The 25,507-nt window shown below is 37.6% G+C and overlaps 1 protein-coding gene across 1 annotated transcript in view; it reads left to right on the top strand.

Annotated features, from left to right (window-relative positions):
- TTC39B (tetratricopeptide repeat domain 39B) overlaps window positions 1–25,507 on the top strand; it is a 74,882-nt gene that overhangs the window by 20,677 nt on the left and 28,698 nt on the right. The window contains exon 2 of the mRNA XM_065745513.1: window positions 6,979–7,013. Within this exon, the coding sequence (XP_065601585.1) occupies window positions 6,979–7,013 (35 nt within the window). The remainder of the gene's footprint in view (window positions 1–6,978; window positions 7,014–25,507) is intronic.

A 25,507-nucleotide genomic window follows, 5' to 3' on the forward strand; every position in this document is an offset into this window, starting at 1 on the left:
TTTTACTTTTACTGGTGTGATATATGAGCCAGAGATGGTGAGTATTTCTGCTTGAAAAATCAAAACGATTAAACTTTTCAAAAGTGTAAAAAAAGCTTTTACAGTAAACTACATGTTCTAGTTCTTGTTTTGATGGGAATCTCTATTGTATTCTCCCATATTTACCAACATTCAGGAAGGTTGAACTCTAAGGAAGCAAAGCTTTACTGTTTTCATGCTCTGTGTTGCATCCTGAATTATTTTTTCTACTGCTTGCAGATTCAGTTATGGATCATGGTAACAGTAGGAATTCTTACTGAATTGCTTGTCAAAATTGCCTCTGAGCCTTCTCCAGCATTGTTTTTTTCTATAATACAGCCTCATACTGTTACCATGTGCAGCTCCTCCTTCTGGACTTACTCCTCAATCCCAGTCATTTAAAGACAGGGTTTTCTTGTTTTTCTGTTTCGTTTTCCACTAGTTCTTATGAAATCTTCAGTCATGAATAGTTACGTTTGTTTCTTGCATATTGATTAGAAATTGTGTTGAAGAAAAAGAAGCATTCTGAGAAATTCAATTAGCAAAGATATAATATGAAAAATGTTTTATGGGTTACGTCTTAAAAACTTATCAGTGTAGCATGTGAACAAACTCTAATAACTGTGCTTTAATTTTAATTAATACTTTTTAAAAATTGCAAAGATTATAAGTTCATAAGTTCATAAGGTTGGAAAGGACCTACAAGATCATCTAGTCCAACCATCCTCCTATCACTATCCCTACCCAACTACTAAATCAAATCCTTTAGCACCTCATCTAAACGCTTCTTGAACAGCGCTAGGGATGGTGCCTCAACCACCTCCCTAGGCAGGCCATTCCAGTGCCTGACCACTCTTTCAGAGAAAAAATGTTTCCTCAGGTCTAATCTAAATCTTCCCCAGCGCAACTTGTGGCCATTCCCTTGTGGCCATTCCCTCTCGTCCTGTCGTTATTTATCAGGGAGAAGAGGCCCACCCCCTCCTCACCACAAACCCCCTTCAGGAAGTGGTAGAATGCAATAAGGTCTCCTCTGAGCCTCCTCTTCTCCAGACTAAACAATCCCAGCTCCCTCAGCCGCTCCTCATAAGACTTGTGCTCCAGACCCCTCACCAGTTTTGTTGCCCTTCTCTGAACACGCTCCAGGGCCTCAATGTCCTTCTTGTAGTGAGGGGCCCAAAACTGAACACAGTACTCGAGGTGCGGCCGTACCAGAGCTGAGTACAGGGGGATGATCACCTCCCTGCTCCTGCTGGCTACACTATTTCTAATACAGGCCAGGATGCTGTTGGTCTTCTTGGCCACCTGGGCACACTGCTGGCTCAGGTTAAACTGAGCATCAACCAACACCCCCAGGTCCTTTTCCTCTCTACATTCTTCAAGCCATTCTGCCCCAAGCCTATAGCATTGCATGGGGTTATTGTGGCCAAAGTGCAGGACCCGGCACTTGGTCTTATTGAACCTCATAAGAAGATTACTATCTCTGTTTAAAATATATATACATGTTGAGTTGTTTACAGTGATCTAGATATTTCCAGTTATGTGGTTTTATAATAGATCTGGGGTGGTGCTTGAAATTATTTCAAACAACTTGAAAGAAAGATAAATAAATCTTAAGTCTAGAAAACTCTCAATATTTTTGTAATACAAATACATAACAAGTAGTAGAGGACTGATAGTGGATTGTATTACATTATAGATAATCCTATATAATAGACAGACAATCCTATATAGTAATAGACAATGCATTTGTATTACATTAAATACTGAGGATGCTGTTGTCCTTAGGAGCTCCAAAGGAGCATGATAAATAGAAAGAAAAAAAAAGAAATGTCACTGAAAAGTCTTGTCTTCAGCACTAAATAGATGAAACAAGAAGAAAGCCTAAAATGATTAACAGAACGTTAATGAAATTAAAGTTGTTATACCACCAAAGCAGGATTGTCCTTATTTATTTTGTTGCTTTAGGGTCAGTCGTGTTCCTGGGCTGCACATCTCAGAATATTTTCTGTTCTTTGATGTCTTTGTTAGTTCTCAGCTTGGTTAAGTCAATTGAAAGGAAGTATGTAGAGTTTGAAATGTATAGCCACTGGTTTCTTTGAAATTGTTAATGTAGCACTGGCTAGGGGGTAACAGGAAATGAATGTAGAAGATAATACTGTAATTCTGTTCAAATAATGCTTTTAATACTGGAATCCATTTGCTAATAAATCTATGTGGTGACTGCTGGCTTCTAGAAACCAGTGGTGGTATCCAAATGAAGACTATATAGAAAGCCTCTTAGTCCTGTTCTGAAGCATCGGTATTGCAGATCAGCTTCTCCTTATACCTGTCCAGTTCCCTTCTCTTTACAAGGTTGCACTGCAAAGCTGCTTAAGAGCAGGTGATGCCATGAATATGGAAGAAAGGAGAATGAATGTATTTTGACACTAGGATTTCTGTTATTACCAGGACAAGCAGTTGTTTCCACTTTCTACCAGTATATTAGAAATATACTGATACATCTCCTACAGTAATTTTAAATGACTTGCATTTTATTTTTCTTGAGGCTTTCTATGTAAAAGGTGGTCTGCTGTGGGTGGTTTCTGCAGTCATTGCTGAAGAATATTGAAATTAAACTCTTTTCTTCCCCCTCTGATAATACACTATCTGTTTATTTTTGTTTCTGACTTCTTCTTTCTTGGGTTTGGAAAATGGGAGTATAGATCTATAAGTTATTTAAACTTTTAAAAATGGCTTGTATCTTTAAAAAATAGATAAAGGGGTTGTTAAGTAGAACAGTAATCTGAGGGAAAAAGTGATGGTGTGATTCAAGAAAAGTCTTTTTAAGGCAGCTGCATTGTATCAAGTATAGTGCCTTTATTTTTTTATTTTTTTATTTTTTAATTTTTTATTCAGATTTGCTGGAACTTCAGTTTTTGTCATGCCATCTAGTGGCAGGTTTATTTTCATTCTTGTGTTAAATACTCATATCAACCTGTTCTCTGGATAAGATAAAAATCTTAAGATTGCAGCATTAGCCAATATTATGTACTGAGGAACATTATTGCTAAACTGTTTCATTTGGCTCTGAATTAAGTGTTAAATGTTTTATTTATTGTTATTATTTTTTTTTTTTACTGAATAGAATATCTGAAAAAGCTGTGTGGGATTTTATTCTTTTTATTTTATTTATTTTGAAGTTACTGCAGGTTGCAGTTCTGTAAATCTGCTTCTGTGCTGAATTTGTAGCTATCAGGACAAGGATATACTTTGAGACTTGCTTCAAAATGCATTCAGTAGAAGAAAATGGAAGAATATGTCTGCATTAAGTCTACAAGTCACACTAGCTATGTAAATAAAGGAAATTATATTAATCCATTAGAAATTTTTGAATTGTGTAGAAGCTGGTTATGGCATTGGCACTATATCTTCAGAAAATTGTAATATTATGATGAGGAGTTGAAAATGCAGTCTTCAGTAGGCTTTAACTAAATGTGCAGGAGTGTCTGTCCTTGTCTTTGGGCTGCTTCTGAACTCCAGGTGTTAGATAAACACTACCAACCACTTGCTTTTTATTTTTTAAATACAGGTAGGTATGCATATAATGTATGTATACATTTATGACTTTACATGTTAAAAACATGTTCCATGTAACTCTGTATTTTCTGTTGCTGAGCAGGCTTACTTCAATTGTAAACTTGTGACAGGCTGCTTGAAGAAAAATGAATGTTTTCTGAGTGCATTTGAAATATTTTATATTTTAGTAGGAACATGACATTTCAGAAATTGATCTGGTACTTCAATTGCAGTATTTTCACCTGTACTTTAGAATCAGAGAATTGTTTGAGTTGGAAGGAACTCTTAAAGGCCATCTGGTCCATCTCTACTGTAATGAACAGGGATGCCTACTGCTAGATAGAGCCTTGTCTCAACCTGACCATGAATGTCTCTAGGGATGGGGGGATCCACCACATCTCTGGGTAACCAGTTCCAGTGCCTGACCACCCTTATCGTAAGAAATTGCTTCCTTAGATCCACTCTAAATCTCCTCTCTTTTAGTTTGAACCATATCCCCTTTTTCTGTCACCACAGGTCATACTAAAGAGTCTGTCCCCTTCTTTTTTATACCCCTTTAGATACTGATACTTTAAGATGGCTTTTTTTTTTTCCTGTAATAAGCATAGAATGGAGTAGCAGGTGGCCACGTTTGTCACCTAATGCCTTCAACTTTTTTCATTGCATGAAAATCACTACAAACTTACATGAGGCAGAACAAGATGACACATTCAGTGCCTCTTAAAACATCTTTTGTATGCAGTGGCATTGAGAGAGCCAGAGGACTTCAGGAAGAAAACTGTGATTCTTTTGTTCTTTTAAGTGTCAAAGTCACCTTCAGGAATGTTTTTAACCCCCGTGAGGAATTTTGAGAGGTCATTACTAATCTCAGTGATTTGGAATGGGGGAAAATGTCATTGTTCTTCATCTACTAAAAGCTTAGATGAGTATTTGAGTATGAGTGGCAGGAAACGAAATACATAAGGAGACAGACTGATGTGGGCCTTGCTGAGATAGTTGTGAAATTCTCTCTCGGCTTATATATGTTTCAGGCTTTCAGGTTTGAAAGAGCTTTACTTGGCAGGAGCAGGCAAGAGATCTATATTAGTGATGTTTTTCCACAAACTTCTGATTGCTGCTGTTCCCTGCTAGTATGTGACAGTTCAACCTCACATAAAAAATCAGTTTTTTTTCCCCATATAAAAAATGGAAGCATACTCAAAAAGCTGCCAGTGTGTTTTATCTGTTTTGCTGAATTTCTCTTCCTGCTTCTGGAAATGAATTGGGGAGGCAAATGGAGTCTTCAGAGGAGCACTTTATTAGAAGACTGACTTTATCATTGTCTGGAGTGAGACATGGATAACATTAGGGTGTTTGTTCTTGTTGGCATCTAAACAGCATTTTGAAATTTAGTTCCACTATTCTCAGGTCGGATGCTGTTTTATTTGCTTCTGAGTTGGTTACTGTACACTTCAGAGTCCTTATCCCTGTCTACCATACTATAGACGGTAAACTAAGTTTGAAAGAGAGCATTTAGGTAATCTGTTAATGATATTTCTTTAAAAATATTTATGGTATTCCTTGGCAGTGGTAACTGCAGGCAAAAATAATGTACATCTGCAGTAGTTTGAAGCTTGTGGTAGTAGCATGTTCAACTGTTAACAGTTACTCTGAATGGGTATTTTCCTTTAGTTAAAAATACAAGTAATGCTTTTTGGACTGTGGATCGCTGTCACATTTTATGTTTCTGAATTCCTCCTATAGAGGAGAAACAGTATCTAATATCACTAGCATTTGATCTGATAAGTTTGCGGAGAAATGTAAAATTCATGGAGCCTAGGTTTGTCTTCTGAGGTACTGCTGAATGTTAGCTTAAGTCTTACATTGTTGTGCTTAAGACAAATACAACATAAAGTCTTTATCTTTCATCTCACTGGCAGTGAACTCTTAGTGATATTCTGAGCATGTACATCGTCTTAAGTGAGTGGGTAACCTTAAAGTAAGCTGTAATTGGTGGAAATACAGCTACTTACACAAGAATAGTATATAAGATACTTGTTTTCATTCAGTGTTATTTTTGTTTTGTAATTTTTTTTTAAGTTTATTGCATGCATTATGGTGCTTTTATTATTGGTGGTAAAATACACTAAGAATGCTGTGTAAGTTTTGTATCATTTTATTCTTTTGCATACCAAGAGAGAAATATTTCTGGGATATGTTAAAAATTAGAACAATTTGTTCCATTGTGTTTCTAGTTCTTCTGACAGAAAAAGCAGAAACGGCATTCATTCAGCACAAAATAGTTTCTGTACAAGGAGTGTCTGAGTAACGTGACTCTCTTTTAGCTTGAAAAAGAAATGATTTGGGTAATATAACCCATGTTTTAAATTTAGTGTTGAGGAAGAAGTGAGTCTTCTGCACTACCTCTTTCAATTCAAAGTTAGGGACTTTTATCGATGCTGGGAGCCATATTCAAGGAAAATGATTACTCCTGCCAAATTGGGTAGCAGATGTGTGCAATTCCTTAAGGTTATAACATAATAAACTTAAAATCAAGTCGGTGTAGAACAAAGGGAGACTGGATTGGTGCTTGAAACAGAGATCTTCTGAAAAATTACCATGTGGACAAACCACAACATAATCTGAAATTTTCTGAATTGCTAATGGCTGGAGAGCATGTGGTCAAGGGAAGGGTGCAGGTGTTTGTTCTGCTCTTTGCTTGCTATGCACTTGTAGAGGACGATTTGGGAAATTGCATTTAGAAATAGGTGGCCTTAATCTGAGTTGTTCTGACCTTGTTTGTTTGTTTGTTTGTTTTTGTTTTTTATGTGTTTAAAAACTTTTCCTCTATAACAATTTAAAACGAGGGGAACTGAGATTTGAGAAACAAGTTTTTTTCAGGAAGAGGCATCTTGATGTCTGTACCAGGCTGTTCACATAAGCACTAGTAATATTTGAGTGAACAGCCTATGCATGCTATCTTTGTTGCGTCTTGGACTTGGCATATATGCTCTAGTTAACCTGTATATAAGCTATATGTGTATGAATTGTTATACACTATTACTGTGTGTGTGTGGGGCTCTACTGTTAAGTTAGTACATCTTGAATGCATTAGTTGCACTGCAGAAATCCATGAAATATAACCCTATATTTCCCTCAGTAATTTGAACATTGGAAGTTTAAGAGTCTGAAGAGGAGAAAATCTGTGGTTTAACTTACTATTAAACTTTACTGTGCAGTGAGTCTATAGAAAATGTGTTTGTTTGGGTGATGATTTTCACTGAAAGCAAGACTATGTATAATCCTGTAATTACTCTGTATTTACAGGATTGATGTAGCCTGGTAAATGTAAATTTCTTCTGTGTTACATGAAGAGTCCCTGAGCATACATAGACTATTAATTGAACCACTTTCTTTCTTTTCCAGGAAAATTTTGAAGATGCTTTTGAAAACATCCCTGTGTAAGTAACATTTTAATGATTGTGAGTTTGTTTTTTAAACTGTATACAGTAATGAAATACTGTATGTATACCTTTTCAGTGTGAAATTTTTTTTCATTTTATGTACATTTACTTCATATTTTCTAGAGTAGTTTCAAGATGTCAAGAGCTGGGAAAAGGAAGTGTAACTAGGTTGATGTATATGATGAAGTGCTTGTCAACAAATGAGAAAGTGGTAAAGAATAAATATAACAATTTTAGTAACTTCGTTGCATGCTGACAGCTACAGACAGATTTCTACATGGTGGAAGAAAGATAGCTTGTGTAAAGTGAAAAAGTTTGGATGATATAATATTCTTGATCTCTAAAGCAAGACTTCTGAATGGAAATTGCTACACTCTTGTGCAGATATTTTTCCCTAATGTAGTTAGGTATATATATATTTCTCTATATATGTGTGTGTGTATATATTTTTATATATATATATATATAGCATATGTGTCTATAGTATATTTTGTCTATAGTATATGTGAATATATATATATATAATATTCTAAAACCAAATTTCCATTTGTTTAGACTTCACAGATTCTAGTTCAGCCTGTTTCAGTAACGTAGGACCAATTGCTGTACTTGTGGAGTAGTGTTTGAGAGATGACAGACTCAAGTTTATAACCTATCTTTATGGTTATTAGAAAAGGAAGAGAGCTTGTCAGTTGTGCAACAGATTCCTGTTTTTCAGGACTAGTTGAATGCACAGTGTGACTGACTGCATTCACTGTGCTCTTACTCATTTTTTAATTCTTTTTCTGATTATTTCAGTATTTTATGTAGAAAATAATGCATAAATTCATCTTCATGTCTCAAGAACCATTTAAGTTTATGGAACAGCTACATCAGGAAAATTTTAGTTAATAGTATGGACAACAGTGGCAATTAAACATACTGTGAAATTAAGCTTGATGACTGCATATTCTGTTAAAATGGACTGAACTAAAAAAACTGCCATACATGGAAAGGCAAGGATATATCATCCTTTTGGAAGCCTAACTTGCTGACTTGTCATGAGATATGCTTTGAGATCTTAATGTTCTTCATGGAGCGTGTCTTCTATTTCTTTGGTTGGTTGAATAGAACAAATATGAGATAGCAGCTTTAGCCTTGAAATAATTTAGGGATTAACCTTTGTCTTAACTCATTGGCAGGCTACTGAACCAGTAAAGACCTCACTTTTGGTAGCTGTCAAGAAGACACCTAATAAAATGAAGTGTGTTCAGACCCATAAACACTGCTCAGGTGTACTTGACAGTGCCTCTCCTAAACAGACAGCTGTTGAAATAATGAGTTTTCAGTAAGAGGGATTTGCTTCCATGTTAGCTCACTGAAATGAAGGAAGTAGCAGGCTTCTCAAATGTAAGAGGATGTATAGATTAACGAGCAAGTATGTGAGGTTTTCCAACATCGAGCTCTGAATGTCTTTATTTTTTGAGTGAGTTTTTGGACTTAAGTGTGAATGAAGGGGCTGCTAATATTTAAGAGAAAGTACTTATAGTTTTCTGTGCAGACTTCTAAAATATCTGCCATTCACAGAATCACAGAATTATAGGGGTTGGAAGGGACTTCTAGAAATCATCTCGTCCAACCCCCTGCCAAAGCAGCTCCCTAGCCCAGGCTGCACAGGTAGGCGTCCAGGCGAGTCCTGAATGTCTCCAGAGAAGGAAACTCCACCACCTCTCTGTGCAGCTGTGCCACTGCTCCGTCACTGCACTGGGAAGAAGTTCCCACGCACATTTGTGTGGAACTTCCTATGCTTCAGTTTGTGGCCATTTCCTGTCGTCCTATACCACACACTGCTGAGAAGAGTCCAGCCTCGTCCCTTTGCCTCCCGCTTCTTAGATATTTACAGATGTGGATCAGATCTGCTCTGAGTCTTCTTTTTTTAAGGCTGAACAGACCCAGGTCTCTCAGCCTGTCCCCATAAGGGAGGTGTTCCATGCCCTTCGTAGCTCTCTGCTGGACTCTTCTGAGGAGATCCCTGTTTTTTTTCTACCAGGGAGCCCAGAACACAGTACTCCAGGTGAGGCATCACCAGGGCAGAATAGAGGGGGAGGATCACCTCCCTCAGCCTGCTGGCCATGATCTTTTTAATATACCCTAGGATACTACTGGCTTTCTTGGCCACCAGGGCACACTGCTGGCTCATGGCCAGGCTGTCATCCACCAGAACACCCAGGTCCTTCTCCTCAAAGCTCCTCTCCAGCAGATCATCTCCCAACCTGTACTAGTGCAAGACTCTACACTTGCTCTTGTTAAACCTCATCTGGTTTCTTTCTTCCCAGCTGTTGAGCCTGTCCAGGTGTTGCTGAATGGTAGCACATCCTTCCAACATGTCATCCATTCCTCCTAGCTTATTCCAACTTAGGCAACATATGGATTTTAAAATTTCTGCGAAATCCTATATAGGTATTTTTTAATGTTTTATACCAAAGAGGAAGAACTACTTGAAGCTCCATTTTAGTAGTTTTGAACGACTTTTTGTTCCGTTTGAATTATCTGGTGACAATTAACTGGTCAAAGATACCAGGAATATACATCTGAACAGCACTATTCTTCTTACTATTAAGATTTTTTAAGTGTAACTTAGAAATTTGGATTCCACTGTAATATTACTGCAAATCAGGATTTGGAGTGTATAGTAGGACTGTAGAAATCTATACTGTGGAAGGACCTTTGTTAGGTTTAACTCTTCTGGCTTTGAGTAGTTAGATATTTGCAGGTAGTTAGGAGGTTATTGAAGGCTTTTGGTTAGTCAGCAGTATTAAAGGCCTTCAAGTTCTTACCTATCCTGAATAAAAGAAGAAAAGGAAACTGCCTTCTGACAGGATTCTGAAAACCATTAGTGATTCACAATATCACCTTCTTTTTTGCAGTTAAACATTCTGTTGAAGCCACAGTAAGTTTTAAGTATTTCTGTTAATACTTTTCGTTCACATTTGTTAACTATAGGTGACAGAGGAAAGGCAGTGAACTGGGCCTCATGTCACAGTCATTACCGTCTTATGAACTAACACCTTCACCCACTAGATGACTCAAGCTTTCCCTCCGCATGTCCTCATAACCTACTTACCTTTCCTTCCCCCAGATGCAACTTCCTTACTACTGAATGATGGTTTGATGGTTTGACTAGATGATCTTGTAGGTCCTTTCCAACCCTATGAACCTATGAATGGTCAATGTGTAGTTTCATTTTTCAGCAGGTCAGTGCAAGTATTATGCTGTAACTTTTCCCTCAATAGATAACTATTTCACGTATTTCTGCACTAGCTAGGTGTTGACTTACATTATCTCTTACATCTGATACTTCTCTGTTAAACTTCTTTGACTGATACTGGTCAGTACATTACAATATTAAGAGCATGATCAGACTGTTGGCATAATTATGTACATTATTTGCTTGAAAAATAAGGCTTCTAGAGAAGACTTGTGAAGATGTGAACAATAAGAATAGGATATTCTTGGAATACTTGATGCTGGTGACTTGCTCTGTGTTTAGATAATTGTCTCCTTTTTAGTTGTAGACATTATATAGAAATATGTATATTCTTCTGTGTCTGTCCAGGATTTATCACTTAGACTCTTTCAAATTCTTCAGAGTGTACAGCTGTTATTCAGAGGCTCTAAAGAACTTCAAAAAGCCTTGGGACCTTTCTGTTCTGGGACTTTTCTGTTGTGGAACTCCTTAATCTCCTTTTCCTTGAAATTCTTTGGTTTTAGTTTTCAGATGACACTGCCTGAGGGAGGCCTTTCCCAAATCTAGTGCCCCTTTGGTTATTCACCTTAATCTGTCTAGAATTAATGGTAGTTCTTTATGTTAATAAATAGTAATAGAAACTTGAAAACATTAGTGCATTGAAACAATGAATTTCTAAAGGCTCAACCTTTTGGGAAGCTGTATCTTGTTTTTGATTTTGCCATAGATGAAGTTCCTCTTAGAATTTTCCAGTGTATCAGTGTTTCAATCTCTTCTAATCAGATAAGGAAGTTAAATTGTTACAGCTCTGTGACAATATATCTGGCATTTGTTTGAGTGGCTTACTGCAGTATGATTGTACACGAGATTTTTACTAAAATTAAACTAAAATTTTTTAATATGTAATACTTTATATATAACCTTTTATGTTAACTTATAAGGAAAGAGTTTATTCAAATTATATCAGATGAACTTTTATCTTAAAGAATTCTAAAAGAATGAGTGGGACCCAAGTCATCAAGGTATTTCATATACCAGTCTAATCTTTTTAATGATATTATCTGTAAAGTAGCATTGCTCTATATATTGCTTCAGTAAATACGAGCAAAGATTTTGCTAAATTATCTTCTCTTTAGCTATCTTTATTCACTTTTTTTTTTTAATTATTATAATTGCTTGACTATGGATAGTTTGTATGAAGCTAAATGCTAAAAGGAATATGGGTTATCTTAAGAGGGTAAAATCCTTCCCTAAATCTCTAGTGCTGGCTACTGTATCTGTGGATGAGTCCAGGAGGAAATCAGTCTTTGCTCTGATTGTCTAAATGGATTAGATTCTTTATCTTGACTCTTTTGTGTTCTCTTACTTGTGTTAGGTACTGTAGGTGTATTCAGCAACTCTGCCAGTGTCCTTGTTTTACAAAAGTATGAATGGATCACAAAGTTCTAAATAGATTTCTTTACTGACTGGAGTTAAAATAAGGCTACCAACAGTCATTTTGCCATTTTGCTTGATAGGAACAGTGGCATGGGACATAGTGTCTTCTCTGTTCAATTTATCTACTGAGTTTTCAAGGTCTTTGCTAAAATTTTTGATATGTTCAACCTCTCAAGGAAGATAGGTAAGATAAACGTGAAACTAGATCTTCCATTATGTTGTGTTATTTCAGAACTATTTTTTGTACTGGCATCTCCTTTTGTAAAATAACCAAGTAACTCAAGACAAATGGATCTTTCTGTTCTTAAATTTCAAACCTCTGCCAGTAATCAAGTTTTGTGGTGGTAAGCTGTTACTTTCCAAGTGTTTTGCTGTGCTACCGTTTGAGTGCCTGCTTGCTTCAAGCATTGTGCACATCTGTTTTACAAGGTAACTTGACGTTATTAGCTGAAAAGGCTCTATAGTTTCAAAAACATGTATGAATACAACAGATTTCTAACTTTTTTTAATTCTCAATGAAATGCTTCCCCAGTATCTGAATTTTGTTGTGCAGCATCTGAATGTTGTTGTTTCTAACCTTATTTCTGCTATTTAAATTTGCCCCCAGTTTATTCATGAATTATTTTTATGGAATACAGAAACCTGTGTTTTCTATTGTCAGGATATGAAATTAATTTATTTGGAGGAAGATTTATTTATTTAATTTATTTGGAGGAAGATTATTAAAATGCTTGAGCTTTTATCAGTTTCTAGTCATATTATGCCTAGTAATATACTGACCTTTGTCACTGCTATTTTTGTATGTATTTCTTCTCTGATGTTCTCCATCTGTTAGGAACTTCTATGAAATGTTAATTATTTTTCTCTTGTTTCATTTAATTTTTCCTTAAAACGTCATCTGTATGGGACAGGGGCAAGTTACAGTCAAATTATTGTCTTGTCTAATAGTCAGTTGCGTGTGCAACATTTTTCTCTAAGGTAAAGGCAAGAAAACATGTTCAGTTACCACCCGTTTATCACAGGCTTATTTAAATGAATAACATTTAGAGTAACAATATTATGGTAACTCCCTAGGTATGTTTTGTACAGGATGCCCTGTAGCTGCCTTAGGAAAGAAACGTGGTCTGTCTGAGTTCTGTAATAATTTCATTTACAGAAGCAGTCTTCATGTTGGTTGCTCTCTTTGTGTAGAAAATTCTGACACTAGATCGTGAGTTATACCACTGATGGGAGAACTGGAAAGATAGTGTGATCTCCTTTAACTAAAATTGAACAATGAACTAGGGGAAATATGGAAGCTAGAATTCTATAGAAAAACAGACTATTGAGTTTTGATGAAGAGTTTTGATTTTTTTAGAACTTTCTATACTTCATTCCAGTGAAAGTGCCCACATTTTACTGTTGTATTTACCATTCCTTTTGCATTTCCTTTTCTACCCAAAGCTGGATTCTTTTAATCCTTGATCCTACCAAAGCAGCTCTGTGTGGTATTACTGGGGTGATAGATTAAGGGCCAGAAGTGTTTAAGGAAGTTAGAGCAGGTTATCCTTGTAATCTCAGAAGTGTAGTTAAGATTTCGGTTATACCTGCACGTGTGTGTGTATGTGTGTTTTGACAATTAAGGAAACTGAAGACCTGAGGAAATGGCTCTAAATTAAAATTTGAGCTCAGGGAGCATAAAATATATAATAACAATGATTTTCTCTGCATTGTTGTAAAGCAGTGAAAAATAGCTATAAGTACTTGTGATCAAATTTTTATGCTCTTCTATTTTGTTCTCAAGGCCAAAGAAAGCAGAAATCATGTAAAGATTAACCTTTTTTGTATGTGTAATATCTATTTTCAGAGCAATGTAAATGTGATACACTAGCTACTTTGTATTGTCAGTCTAAGGATTTGCAACAGCAGTACTCAAGACAGAAGCCTAATGTAACTTCCTTAAGCTTGAGGAGTTTTGAGTAGTCAATAATTGCATTATTGCCAATTACTCTGTATATGTTGCAACTATACCTATTGCCTCTGGTGTAAACAATTGTGTTTGAGTTGATATTCAGGCCAAATGTTGATATTTTTTGATGGCTTTGAAATGTGCAATTCCACATGTTGTTATCTTCTTAAAAAGGGGGGGAAAAAAAGGTAGCAGTTAAGAACAAATGAACTAAAAATTCCTGAAGCCTAACCCTACAAATCTGAATTGTCACAGCTTGAAAGGAAGAAATGATCCCGGTGCACTCTGGGGCATTCTGCACAAAACTGTGCAAAGCTTCACATTTTTTCTATGCTATGCTGCTGTCTGCAAGCCTTCACTGAAAGACTCATGCAAAAAGATAGCATGGCCTGTTTTTAATGACCCAGCTTGGCCAAAAGAAGCTTGTCCTCACTGAGTCTGCATGCTTGGGTAGCTGCTTGTGGAAAGTTTGGTTTTATCAATTGATGCGAGTTGCATTTTGTGGAAACTGGCTCCTGACTCTCAGCTTTTACTAGCAGATGTTTACCAAGGTTTCAAGCATGAACTGTCTGTAACTTATGTTATTAAATAGTATGGTTATGGTTTGTATTCTGTGTAAACAGAGAATATTTTTGTTGATGCTTGGCAACAATTCAGAAAAGTCCTATCTTTCATGTGCAATCACAGCAAGAAAATTCCTGGCATTTCTACTCTCCCTTCTAGATAATGCTAATGGAATAAGTGACAGTACACCTAAAAAACACTTGCAAATCATGTGGTGGAGAGCTCTGATATCTCTAAAATTCTTTTTATTATGACGTAAGGAACAATTTCAGCAAAAAGGTGGAACTATTCTTATAAGTCTGCTGTTTTCAATAACTTGTATTAGTCAAGACAGCTGTCCTGCTGCGGCCCAGTGTACACTTCAGGGTGTGTATTGTTATTATGCAGAGAAATAGCCTTAAAGCTCTAAATGTTTTTATTTTAAACTGGGTAATTTAACCCATTTTAAGAAATCTGGCTTACTTGGAAGTTTCTGGGGTCAAAGTGCTTAATTATCCATAGCAAATAAAATTGTTCTTATTTAATATGCATTTACATCAGAAATTAAACATGCTACATTTCTTCTGCTACTGCATCATTTTCCTGTCCAGAACAGAGGACAAATTGTATTGCACTGCAAAGTTTCTAGAACAGCAGAAATGTGAAATTGGGCTGGCAACAGATTCTGTATTTGGTTGGGGACACTTAGCTGCTGAGTCAGTTTTAACTTGCACATGGCTGTGCTGTGGATCAGTTAGGTAGGTAGGCAGTGGTGTGCTGTGTTCCTATGGGTGCTTTAGTGACAGACATTAATTTGATGGTGAGCTTGTGGAAGTACTGAGAAGCTGTGGTGGAATCAGTTGTTCAGGAAAAGAACAACTATACAATAAGCCATCGCTGGCTTGCTAGTGTCATAGTGGTAGGTATTAATAATACAACTTTTGTTGTCTTCATGGGTACTTTTTGAGAATGGTATTTATTGCACATATTTCACTGAGCCAAAACTCCTGTTATTTGTACTTCTTTTTTTTTTTTTTTTTTTGTTTGAGCAAACAATGATTTCCTGCAGATATTAATAAAATATATTGTCTGGTTTGTCTTTTCTGATCGCAGCCCCTGGCTTCCTCCAACGTTTCAGTAAATAATGTGCAGCTCTTTCCTAGTGTTTGTGTGATGCATGTGTGTTGGCTTCCCAGCATTTGTTTGATGCAAAATACATTCCCAGGTATTTTGAAAAGTAGGTTTTTATAATAGCTACAATTGACGTATTACTTAATACCCATCTGAAGTGATAAATTTCAGTAAATGCAAAGCTATTGTTTACTGCTCTGTTCTAAAGGCTTTCCCTGAGGAGTTTTTGTGAACAAGCTCAGTTCCTCACAGCAATCACAGCTGTGAATAGATCTCCTTAGCCCCCATGCTGTAGCTTTAAAGAACGTTTATAAAAGGTAACAACAATAGGTGGAGAAAGGCGGGGTGGGGGAGGGGAGGCAGAGGCGCGGTTTAACTTTCTGCTGCATAGCTCCCATGTGCCGAGCTTTCTCTCATTTGGGGAGGCTAGACCAAAGGGATGAAACTACTTCTGTTGGCTTCCGATTCCTACTTTCTCCTATTGCTACTGATATTCCTGAAGATAGCTCATTTTTATATTAGCTGCCTCTCTGAGCTGCTGTTTTATTTTGGTCATGGAATTCTAGCAAAAAATTTGAATTTTTAGGGAAAAGAATGTCAGAGGATCAGTGAAATTGTTGGTTGATGTGAGGACTATGAAATAATGCAAATCCAGTGTAGGCTAGTTAGTTCTCCTCAGAGGGCTGTTTGCTACCAACTCCTGCACGTTTGTTCCATTTTTGCTGCATTTACATTAGTATACTTCTCTTTTTATGTCTGACTTGAAAGAAAAGATGATATAATTATTCAGTGAACACTGAGGCAACTCCCTTTTTGTCTTTAAATATAAATCACTTTGCGTTGCTCCTGTCTCCATTTTCTCCTTGCAGTTAGGAGTGATGGATTAGAATTAGGCTGCAGCACAGATTGGGAAAATCTCCCAGCATCCTCTTCCCGCAGAGGCATCAGCTTCCAGCATTGACTGTAGCTGCTGCCACTCCAACTGACATTTCTTTTAAATTCAGCTATGGAGAGTGCCTCAGGTGCCAGCTGCTGGCTTGTGAACTTTTATCCTTTTATTCTTTTTGCTTTACCTCATTAATGTAGCCTCACGGATGCTGAGGAGTAAAACAGTTTTATTCTGCATGCTTTTTTTCTGTCTTTTTGATGTGTGGTGGAAAAAGGACAGTGAAAGAAGAAGCACTTATTTTTGCATAAGGACTGTATTTACTTACCTGAAGTTAACAAAATTAGCCCTGTAAGTATATTATTTCTGCCTGTTAGTTACTGAAAATTTAATTGTGATAGCCAGATACATGGGATTTTGTCTGTGTAAATTTACTTCAGCAGGTATGCTGAACATTAAGAAAAAGAATAATGCAGTTTAGATTGAGTTCCTTGGAGAGGAGAGAAAAAGGTTATATTCAGCATGGATTTAAGAAATAATTGTTTCTCCTCTGCACTTTGCAGTGGTGAACAATGCTTCTGGCAAGCAGCAGCTTCTGCTGATGTCAGTGCTTAATCAGCTGGGATGCTGTAGATTGTAGAACACCGCAAGGTGTGTATTTTGGGATGCTGTTCTTTAATGTGTGGCAGCTGAAGGACAGTGTAAGTCTTGCTGTCATTTTCTGTACATATAGAGTGTATCTTTTCTTGGTAGGTGTTCTGATTAATCATTTGAGGTAGTATGGTTTTTGACTTAATTATTTAATAGAATGCAGTTCTGTGCTTTTTAAGTACTAAATGCTGAATATAACGCAGTGTGTTTTTTAGAGATTTTAGTAATGTGAGGTCTCCAACATTGGCTGTAAGTTTACTATGTGATAAATTCTGATAAATTGTTTTGAAGTTAGGTGGAATGGTCCTATTAGTAAGACCGCACTGTCCTAGTTGGCTGCTTGGATCTGAGCCAGTATTTGTGTGACGCAGTGAAAGTCCCATAAACATCTGGCCTGATCTGGTGTCCTACTTGCTGAATGATTTACTTCTCGTCTTTTCCATAGTGAGATAAGTGGATTTTTTTAATTCATTTTGTGTAAATCTGTCAGTAAATAGTTATTATTACTTATGTATCCTAGCTCTTTTCAAGAGAATCTTTTGCTAACTACTTTCTTGTCTTATGCCCCACTCCCTCTGGGAAATGCTGAGCAAATTGATTTTTTAATTTTTTTCCAAATATCTGTGTAGCTCTATATATATGCTGTATATTAAAATTCAACTGTATTGTTCTCTAGCACATTTGGATGCTTGTTTTTTCAGCTCATAGTAACTTATATTGACCTGAACTGGATTATTTCATATAAGGTATTTGACTGATATGGAGTATTCAAACATAGTAAATTCTCAGTTTTATCTGCAAAGATCACATTAAAATTTGCACCTAAATATATTGTTGAATATATGTTCTGTTAGTAAATTTGGTAACAACCTTTTATAGTAGTATGCATTTCTACTAATGTCCAACAGAATACTGTAAAGCAGTTTTTTATTTTTTACCTGCAGACCAACACTGCTTTGTTTTTTTTCTTTCCCCTCCCTCAGACTGATCACTTCAGAATCCTCATGATCTGATTTTTCATTTTTTATTTTTTAATGACCGTGTTTATGGTTACATATGCTTTGCAAGGTTGCATCAAAGTCATACTACATTTGCTTAAATAGGATTTTATCACAATCACTCTTAGTGATCAGATAAATTGTATGTGCATGTTCTGGTAGGTAAATGGTAGCCCAGGTTGTTGCAGTGTCTTTCTCTTAAAGTATGGCTGATTCATTATGGAAAATGTGTATTTTGTTTCCTATGCATGTACATACCATTTGCTGTTGAAGTAAAGAATAAGTAAGAACAGATAAAGGTGATTTTTCTTTCACATTTTTTAGTCACCACTGTAGGCTCTCTGTGTTTCAGAGGAGTGCACTGTGATACTGATGATGATGGATGCTGGTCACCTAATAAGAAGTTTAGTATTGACCCTTTATTTTCTCTGCTATCTGGGACTTAGATAGATGAAGAACTTTAACTCAGTTTTCCTCCTTTGTGGTTGTTCAATTGTTACCTGTACAGCATATATGAGAACAGAGCAATTGCATGTTTTCATATGCTATGCAGGTACTGCATTAATAATAAATATACAGATAAATAAAAGCTATGTTTCTGGTATGAAACACCATCAAGAAACTTCTCTTATCTGCCTCCTCTACCCCGTGAAGTCATGGATGTAAATTAGAGTAAATGTTTGGAAGCAAAATCTTTTGATCACTTTATTGCATTTCTTTACTAGGTTCTCATGAAGCAGTACTGTAGGCACTGGATTTCTTTTTAACTACAACAAACACAGTTCTATTCATATCACAAAGTTCAAGACCACAAGTAAGACCTGACTGAAGAATGTAAAGCAAAGATACACTAATAGTCTCCTGAAAGGTGGTGGTCTGGTATCTAAAATTTGATGTCAGCTGAGACTTGTTAAGAAGGATTTTTTTTCAGTAACGTTTGTTGTATTTGAATTTTTGAACACACTTCGTTCATAAGACATTATCAGAAATATTTGAGCTGAGGTGATGACTAGTACTTCCTAAAATAAAGCCATTGTCTCCTGTAGTGTGTATCTAATTTTAGCCTTTCTTAACGTCATAAAACTTACTATTTTAAATGAGGAACAGAGGCCAGGCATCCTTCTTAAAGTGCTGACATTTCTCCCTGACTTCTAATCTGTGAGGAATAAAGCTTTTTCTAGCTGCCATCTGTCTCTTTGTTAGGTCATGTTTGTTTGTTGAAATAGGAACTTTATTAAAACCTTTTTGTAGTTTCTTTACATAGCCGATGGTCTCACTTGTATGAATTTTCCAGAGTCTAGGTAATACAACTGAATAAAACTGCTAATTTGCTTGCAAGATTATGCTTCTGGATCTATTTTATCTCTTTGTTTCTGTTTTCACAGTTGAATTCTTTCCAATTTTGTTGAACCTGACAAGGGTTTAAAATGCTGTTTCAGGAGAGGGACATCACATAGACACATTCTGAAAAGAATACAGAAGAGCTGCACTGCAATTTTTTCTTTTTTACAGAAGCTCTGAAAGTAATGATCCATGTAATTTATTTCCTCTAGTGTCTGCTGTGGTTAACAAATTGAGGGGACGTTACCTTGTGCTATTAGGGTGCCCAGGCACAGATAGTGAGAGCAGAAGTGTTACACAGTCACCTTCAGAGAATTACAGAGGTAGCAGTTGGCACAGTGCATGTTAATATTCACTGCCCCTTTTTCCACTGGAGGGGGTTAGGGCAAGCATTCAGCAGCAGTAATGCTGAATTTTAAAATTAAAGTCAAGATTCGATTTTTAAAAACTGGGGTCTTAGAAACCAAATTAAATCCTAACACAATTTTTCTCAGATACATATGTCGATTAATTAAAATGTTAGTATCACTGAAACTCCAATATTCAGTGAAAAACTGTCAATTTTAACTTCTTTAGGCAATTCAATGTTGAGAGAGAAACTAAAGTCCTTTTCATTTTAATGTATATTGTATTCTAACAATTTCTCATTTTTCACTAGGAGCAACTACTTCTTTTCTCATTTGGACACCTCAGACCTTCTTGATGTTTTTCTTTCTCATAGTTTCTTTTTTCTTTTTTTTGCAACTCTTTTGGAAGTTGACATTTTGATGCTTTCTCCTGATTATATATATGAATTTATAATAATGGCTGTCTAGTGTTTCTTTTCTCTCTGCATCAGTATTTCTGCATCAGCTGTAAGATGAGGTGGAAGAAGGAATTTAAATTTTTAAATATAGTGGCTGTGATATTGCTTGATCGTGTAGATGATCAACAACTATCTTGGTATTGCAGCAGCAGCAGAGAATGTCATGGTTTTAGACTTAGAAATAACAGACTAAATGCTAGTGTCTCAGAATGAAATAGTTTTGGGAGTGAAAGTCTAAGCTGTCTGAATGGATTTTTCTCATAGTGTGGCATTTCTGTCTTCTGCTGTTACTAGTTCTATACTGTGGATAGATGACTAACTTCTGGCTGCAGAAATTGAGTGAAACAAAAACTCCTACTTAGGTAAGAGTAATATAGTTTGCTTTTTTATGGAATATTAATTTAATTACAATGTCCAGTAACGTCTATAAGGAGGAGGAAGTGTTATTATTATGATTTTTCTGAAATAACAAGTGGTATGAGCCATCAGTATCAGTTCTCTGTGCAGGGCTTTCTTATCCACAGACCGGATCAACACTCTTACACAACTTAGTGTCATCAGTAAACTGACTCAAAGGGCACTCAATCCCTTCATCAATATTGTTGAAAAAGAAATTGAAAAAAAATCTGGACCCAATTCTGAGCCCTGGGAATCACCTCTTGTGACTGACTGCCAGCTATATTTAAATCTCTTCACAACAACACTTTGGACCCAGTCATCCAGCCAGTTTTTAACAAGTGAACAGGGCATCTGTCCAAGCAAGCAGCAACCAGTTTCTCCAGGAGAAGGCTATGGGTAAGAGTATAAAATGTTTTGTTGAAGTCCAAGTAAACAACAGGCAGGACCTTCTCATTGTCCACTAAACCGGTCAACTTGTCAGTGGAGGACATTAGGTTAGTCAGGCATTTCATAAACCATGCTGCCTGGGTCAGATCACTTAGTTATCCTGTACCACATCGTTTGGGTGATGGCACTCAAGATGATCCGCTGCATGACTTCCCCTGGTACTGAGGTCAGGCTGACTGGCCTGCAGTTCCCTCGATCATTCTTATGACCTTTCTTGTACACAGACATCAAAGTCATCAACCTGCAGTCAACTGGGACCTTGCTGGTCATTCAGAACAGGTAAATTCTTGAAAGTGGCCGGGCAAGTGCTTAGCACAGCTCCTTCCTCATCCTTGAGTGAGGGGCTAGGCTATGTGTATGTGTGTATTTTCTGGCCTTTGATTCTTTGGTTTTGTTTGTTTCAGAAAACTGCCAGGCTTTGAATGGATCATAATATAGTGAGCTTTGAGAATAACCTCTGCCTATTTACAGTTTTTTGCCAAAAATTGGGTAATGTTGTTTTCTTAATAAATATTGAACGTGCAGGCTACAGTATGCATTGATGAAGTTCTGAAACAGTGACGCCTTGCCTTCAAAGTAATTATTTTATCAAGTCTGTCTTTCTTCAGAATGAAATTTTTGTAAATGTTTCCCATAATTTAGTAACATTTCAATTGAATATATAATCTGCACAAATTACAATTTACACGTGTAAAATTCATGCTTCTCATGAAAGGATGTGTGCACAGTCTCCTGAGAAGGTAAAACTGATGTTAAACTGTCTCTGCTTGCATTTTTAAAAATCAGAACAACAAAAAAATTGTTCCTTTGTGAGTGTCTAAGTATGCTCTCTTGCAATAAGAAAAAAACCTAGCATAACTAGAAGGCCTCTATCTTTGCTTCCATAACTGTTTTTAGTGTTCACAGTATGTGAATCTGAATTGTACCACCAAGGACCTTATTAACTTTCAGCTGCCCAGAGCAGAACTATTCAGAACATAAAGTGTGGACCTAACATACTTTATTCTAAAATATACAAGGTAAATGACCAAACTACTTTATAAGCACAAGGTTACTGTAACCTTCATTTCATGTCATAAAACGGTAGGTATTTGTAATATTTTATCTGTGGTAGGTAGGTAACACACTAATAAAATGTCTCACTGTTTATCTGATGAAATTTCTACTTGTCTTGCAACTTAATGCCTGTATGAAGACTTGATGAGTGATAGCAAATAACACTGCCCATTAGGAAACTACCCAAATTAAATTTTGTCACTTCTCTGACTGGAAGAGTGGTGTATTACAATTGACTTGTATGAGTGATGAATGATCAGAACAAAGTGAAACAGATTTTTCTTCCCAATGATGAGGACTACTGGGTTTAAAATTACAAAGAAAAATATCTGAAGAGAGATTTCTAGGTCACAGAACCAATAGCTGAGTTGTCTGCTTGCTTACTCAGATAATGATGAATACACATGGATGCATGTTAATGTGAAAACGCTTCCCTTTGGAGACTGGATACCTTCACGATTCCTAGCCACGGATATAAAAAGGCCCAATGCAGTCCTATAAGTCACTGCTGTTTTGAGTCAGTGCTTAGAATTAAAAGTGCAGCAAAAAAGCCAGGGACAGAAATTCTTCCTGCTGCAGTAATGCAGTATCAGGGTCATTTGAGATAAATAAGTGGTAATGGCATTTAAAGTGTTTTGAATCCTTGCTAAATAGTAAGATAAGGACATCAATAATGTTTTGGCATGTAAAGATGTAGAATAGTTCAGTTGGAAGGAACCCTCAGAGATCATCTAGGTTGACTGCTGTCCTCGTGATCAACTGCTTTGAAATCGGCACAGCCGGAGCTGCAGTGGCTGACTGAGGTACAGGGCGGCTGTTCGGGAGGTTCCAGTCTCTTGGGAACCGAGTGAGAGCGGCCAGTCCCGACAGATCCCGGCAGCTCTCTCTCGCGAGAGGCTGACGTGGCGTAGGCGTTGCCAGGGCAACGGCGGGGGATTTAAAACGGTCAGAACCCGGAAGTATCACTCAGTCCTCGTGATCAGCTGCTTTGAAATCCGCGCAGCTGGAGCTGCAGTGGCTGACTGAGGTACAGGGCGGGTTTTTGGGAGGTTCCAGTCTCTCGGGAACCGAGTGAGAGCGGCCAGTCCTGTAGGCTGTTCTCTCGAGAGGTTAACGAGGCGTTAACGAGGCGTTAACGAGGTGTAGGCGTTGCCAGGGTTTCAACCCTTCGCTCTCACCCCTCAACTGAATAGGGCTCAGGGAGGGCAGCGAAGTGTCACTACCCACTGTTTGTTTGTGTTTTTTCTATATATATATATTTATTACTATTATTTATTTATTTTTAAGTTATTACAATTCATATATATACATTATTATAAACTATTATTTATTTATTTATTTACTTTCAATTTTTCATTTATTTGTTTTTATTCTTTTTTGTGCCTCTACTAGAGTAGAGTTTGGTCTCTACTAGACAGAGGGCTTGCCTTAAAAAGGCTGTGTCGACCCAGACAGAAGGTCTGCCTAGAAGCATGGCTACACAGGTCTCTGGTTGCAAGGAGTGCCAGAGCCTGCTACTGCTGGATGAGGGTGCTAAGCAGTTCTCCTGTGCAAGGTGTGAGCAGGTGGAAGATCTGCTTAGTATGGTGGTTGAACTGAAAGAAGAGGTTGAGAGACTGAGGGCCATCAGGGACTGTGAGCGGGAGATTGACTGGTGGAGTAGCTCCCTAGAGCGCCAGAGAGAAAGGCACCGGGGAGATCCCCTGCAGTTGGTGGTGGACTCCCTGACCTGTCCCTGTAGGGCAGAAGGGGGATATCTGAGGGATAGGGAGGGCTGGCAGAGAGTCCCTGCTCAGTACCGGGGGCAATCTCCCCCTCTGCCTCCTCTGCCTCCCCAGTGTCCCCAGATACCCCTAAGCAATAGATTTGCAGCATTGGATGTTGAAGAGGTGATAAGGGGTGAAGTGCAGGAAGATTCCCGCAGGTCACCAATGGCAAGGCAGTCAACTCCGTGCATTGAGACTGCTGCTACTAAGAAAGAAAGGAAGGTGATCGTAGTGGGTGGCTCCGCACCTCATCTAAACGCTTCTTGAACAGCGCTAGGGATGGTGCCTCAACCACCTCCCTAGGCAGGCCATTCCAGTGCCTGACCACTCTTTCAGAGAAAAAATGTTTCCTCAAATCTAATCTAAATCTTCCCCGGCGCAACTTGTGGCCATTCCCTCTCGTCCTGTCATTATTTATCAGGGAGAAGAGGCCCACCCCCTCCTCACCACAACCCCCTTTCAGGAAGTGGTAGAGTGCCATAAGGTCTCCTCTGAGCCTCCTCTTCTCCAGGCTAAACAATCCCAGCTCCCTCAGCCGCTCCTCATAAGACTTGTGCTCCAGACCCCTCACCAGTTTTGTTGCCCTTCTCTGAACACGCTCAAGGGCCTCAGTGTCCTTCTTGTAGTGAGGGGCCCAAAACTGAACACAGTACTCGAGGTGCGGCCGTACCAGAGCTGAGTACAGGGGGATGATCACCTCCCTGCTCCTGCTGGCTACACTATTTCTAATACAGGCCAGGATGCTGTTGGCCTTCTTGGCCACCTGGGCACACTGCTGTCTCATATTCAGTCAGCTGTCCATTAGCACTGGCAGCATGGGTTCATGAATAGTAGATCCTGTTTGGCAATCCTGCTTTCGTTCTGTGGCTTGGTGACCTGCTTAGTGGATGCAGGTAAGGCTGTCGATGTGGTTTGCCTGGACTTCAGTAAAGCCTTTGATACTTTGTCGCTTTGAATACGTTCAAATCCTGTATCTTGATCACTGATTAATAAAGAAGTTGAATAGGGGTAGTCCTAGAGTTGAGCCCTGGGGTTATTCCGTATTCGCATTATGTGAATATGGAATGATGATTTAATGATTTCTCAGTAAACTGTGGCAGAGAATGGTGTAGTTTGAATAGTTTTTAAATACTTCTTGTCTGGGAGAAGGTCTTCCAGAAAGACAGTGGATTCCAACCCACTAAGACTTTGAAGACTTGAGTTTAATTTGTGTTAAGTCCAGCTAACAGTGCACATCAAACACTGGGATCTGTACTTCAACCACAGAAAAAAACTGTGTGCCTACCTGGTGGTCCTGCCCAGGATAAAGGAGAAGAAGGATCCTATCAGCTAAAGGTATCAGAATCACCACTGATCTTGGACATTACAAAGGAAAAGTATGTTTAAAGTAAAGCAGTGTTCAACAATAGCACAAGTCTCTTAGCCAAGAAAATAGAATAACAGTAAGTTCTAGTGAGGCGGGGCTGCTATTTACCACTACATTTTGAGAAAATGATTCATTTTGACATTGTGGAACATAAACACCTAAATATTGCATTATCTGATTGAAGATAATGATTACTTACTAAAGGAAAGCTCAAGAAGCAATGAACAGTGTCAATGAGCATCAGATTTTGACAGTATATTGAAGCTTATTTGACTTACGTACATGGTGAGAATAAATTTAAATGCTGTTTTGTCATCAATATCTTAGCAATAAATGTCCTATTAGATACTTGCATGCATGTTACTCAAGAAGGGGGCAACAGATAGGACAGTAAGAAATTACTATCTGTTGTTATTGTGACTAAACCCGAAATGATTTTAATACAAGTAAACAGATGTGTCTAAAATTATTCTTTTTCTAGCAAGGCTTCA

This window comes from Cyrtonyx montezumae, unplaced genomic scaffold (assembly GCF_038088225.1).
Source record: "Cyrtonyx montezumae isolate F1298 unplaced genomic scaffold, pur_monq_1.0 scaffold_36, whole genome shotgun sequence".
Lineage (NCBI taxonomy): Eukaryota > Metazoa > Chordata > Aves > Galliformes > Odontophoridae > Cyrtonyx > Cyrtonyx montezumae.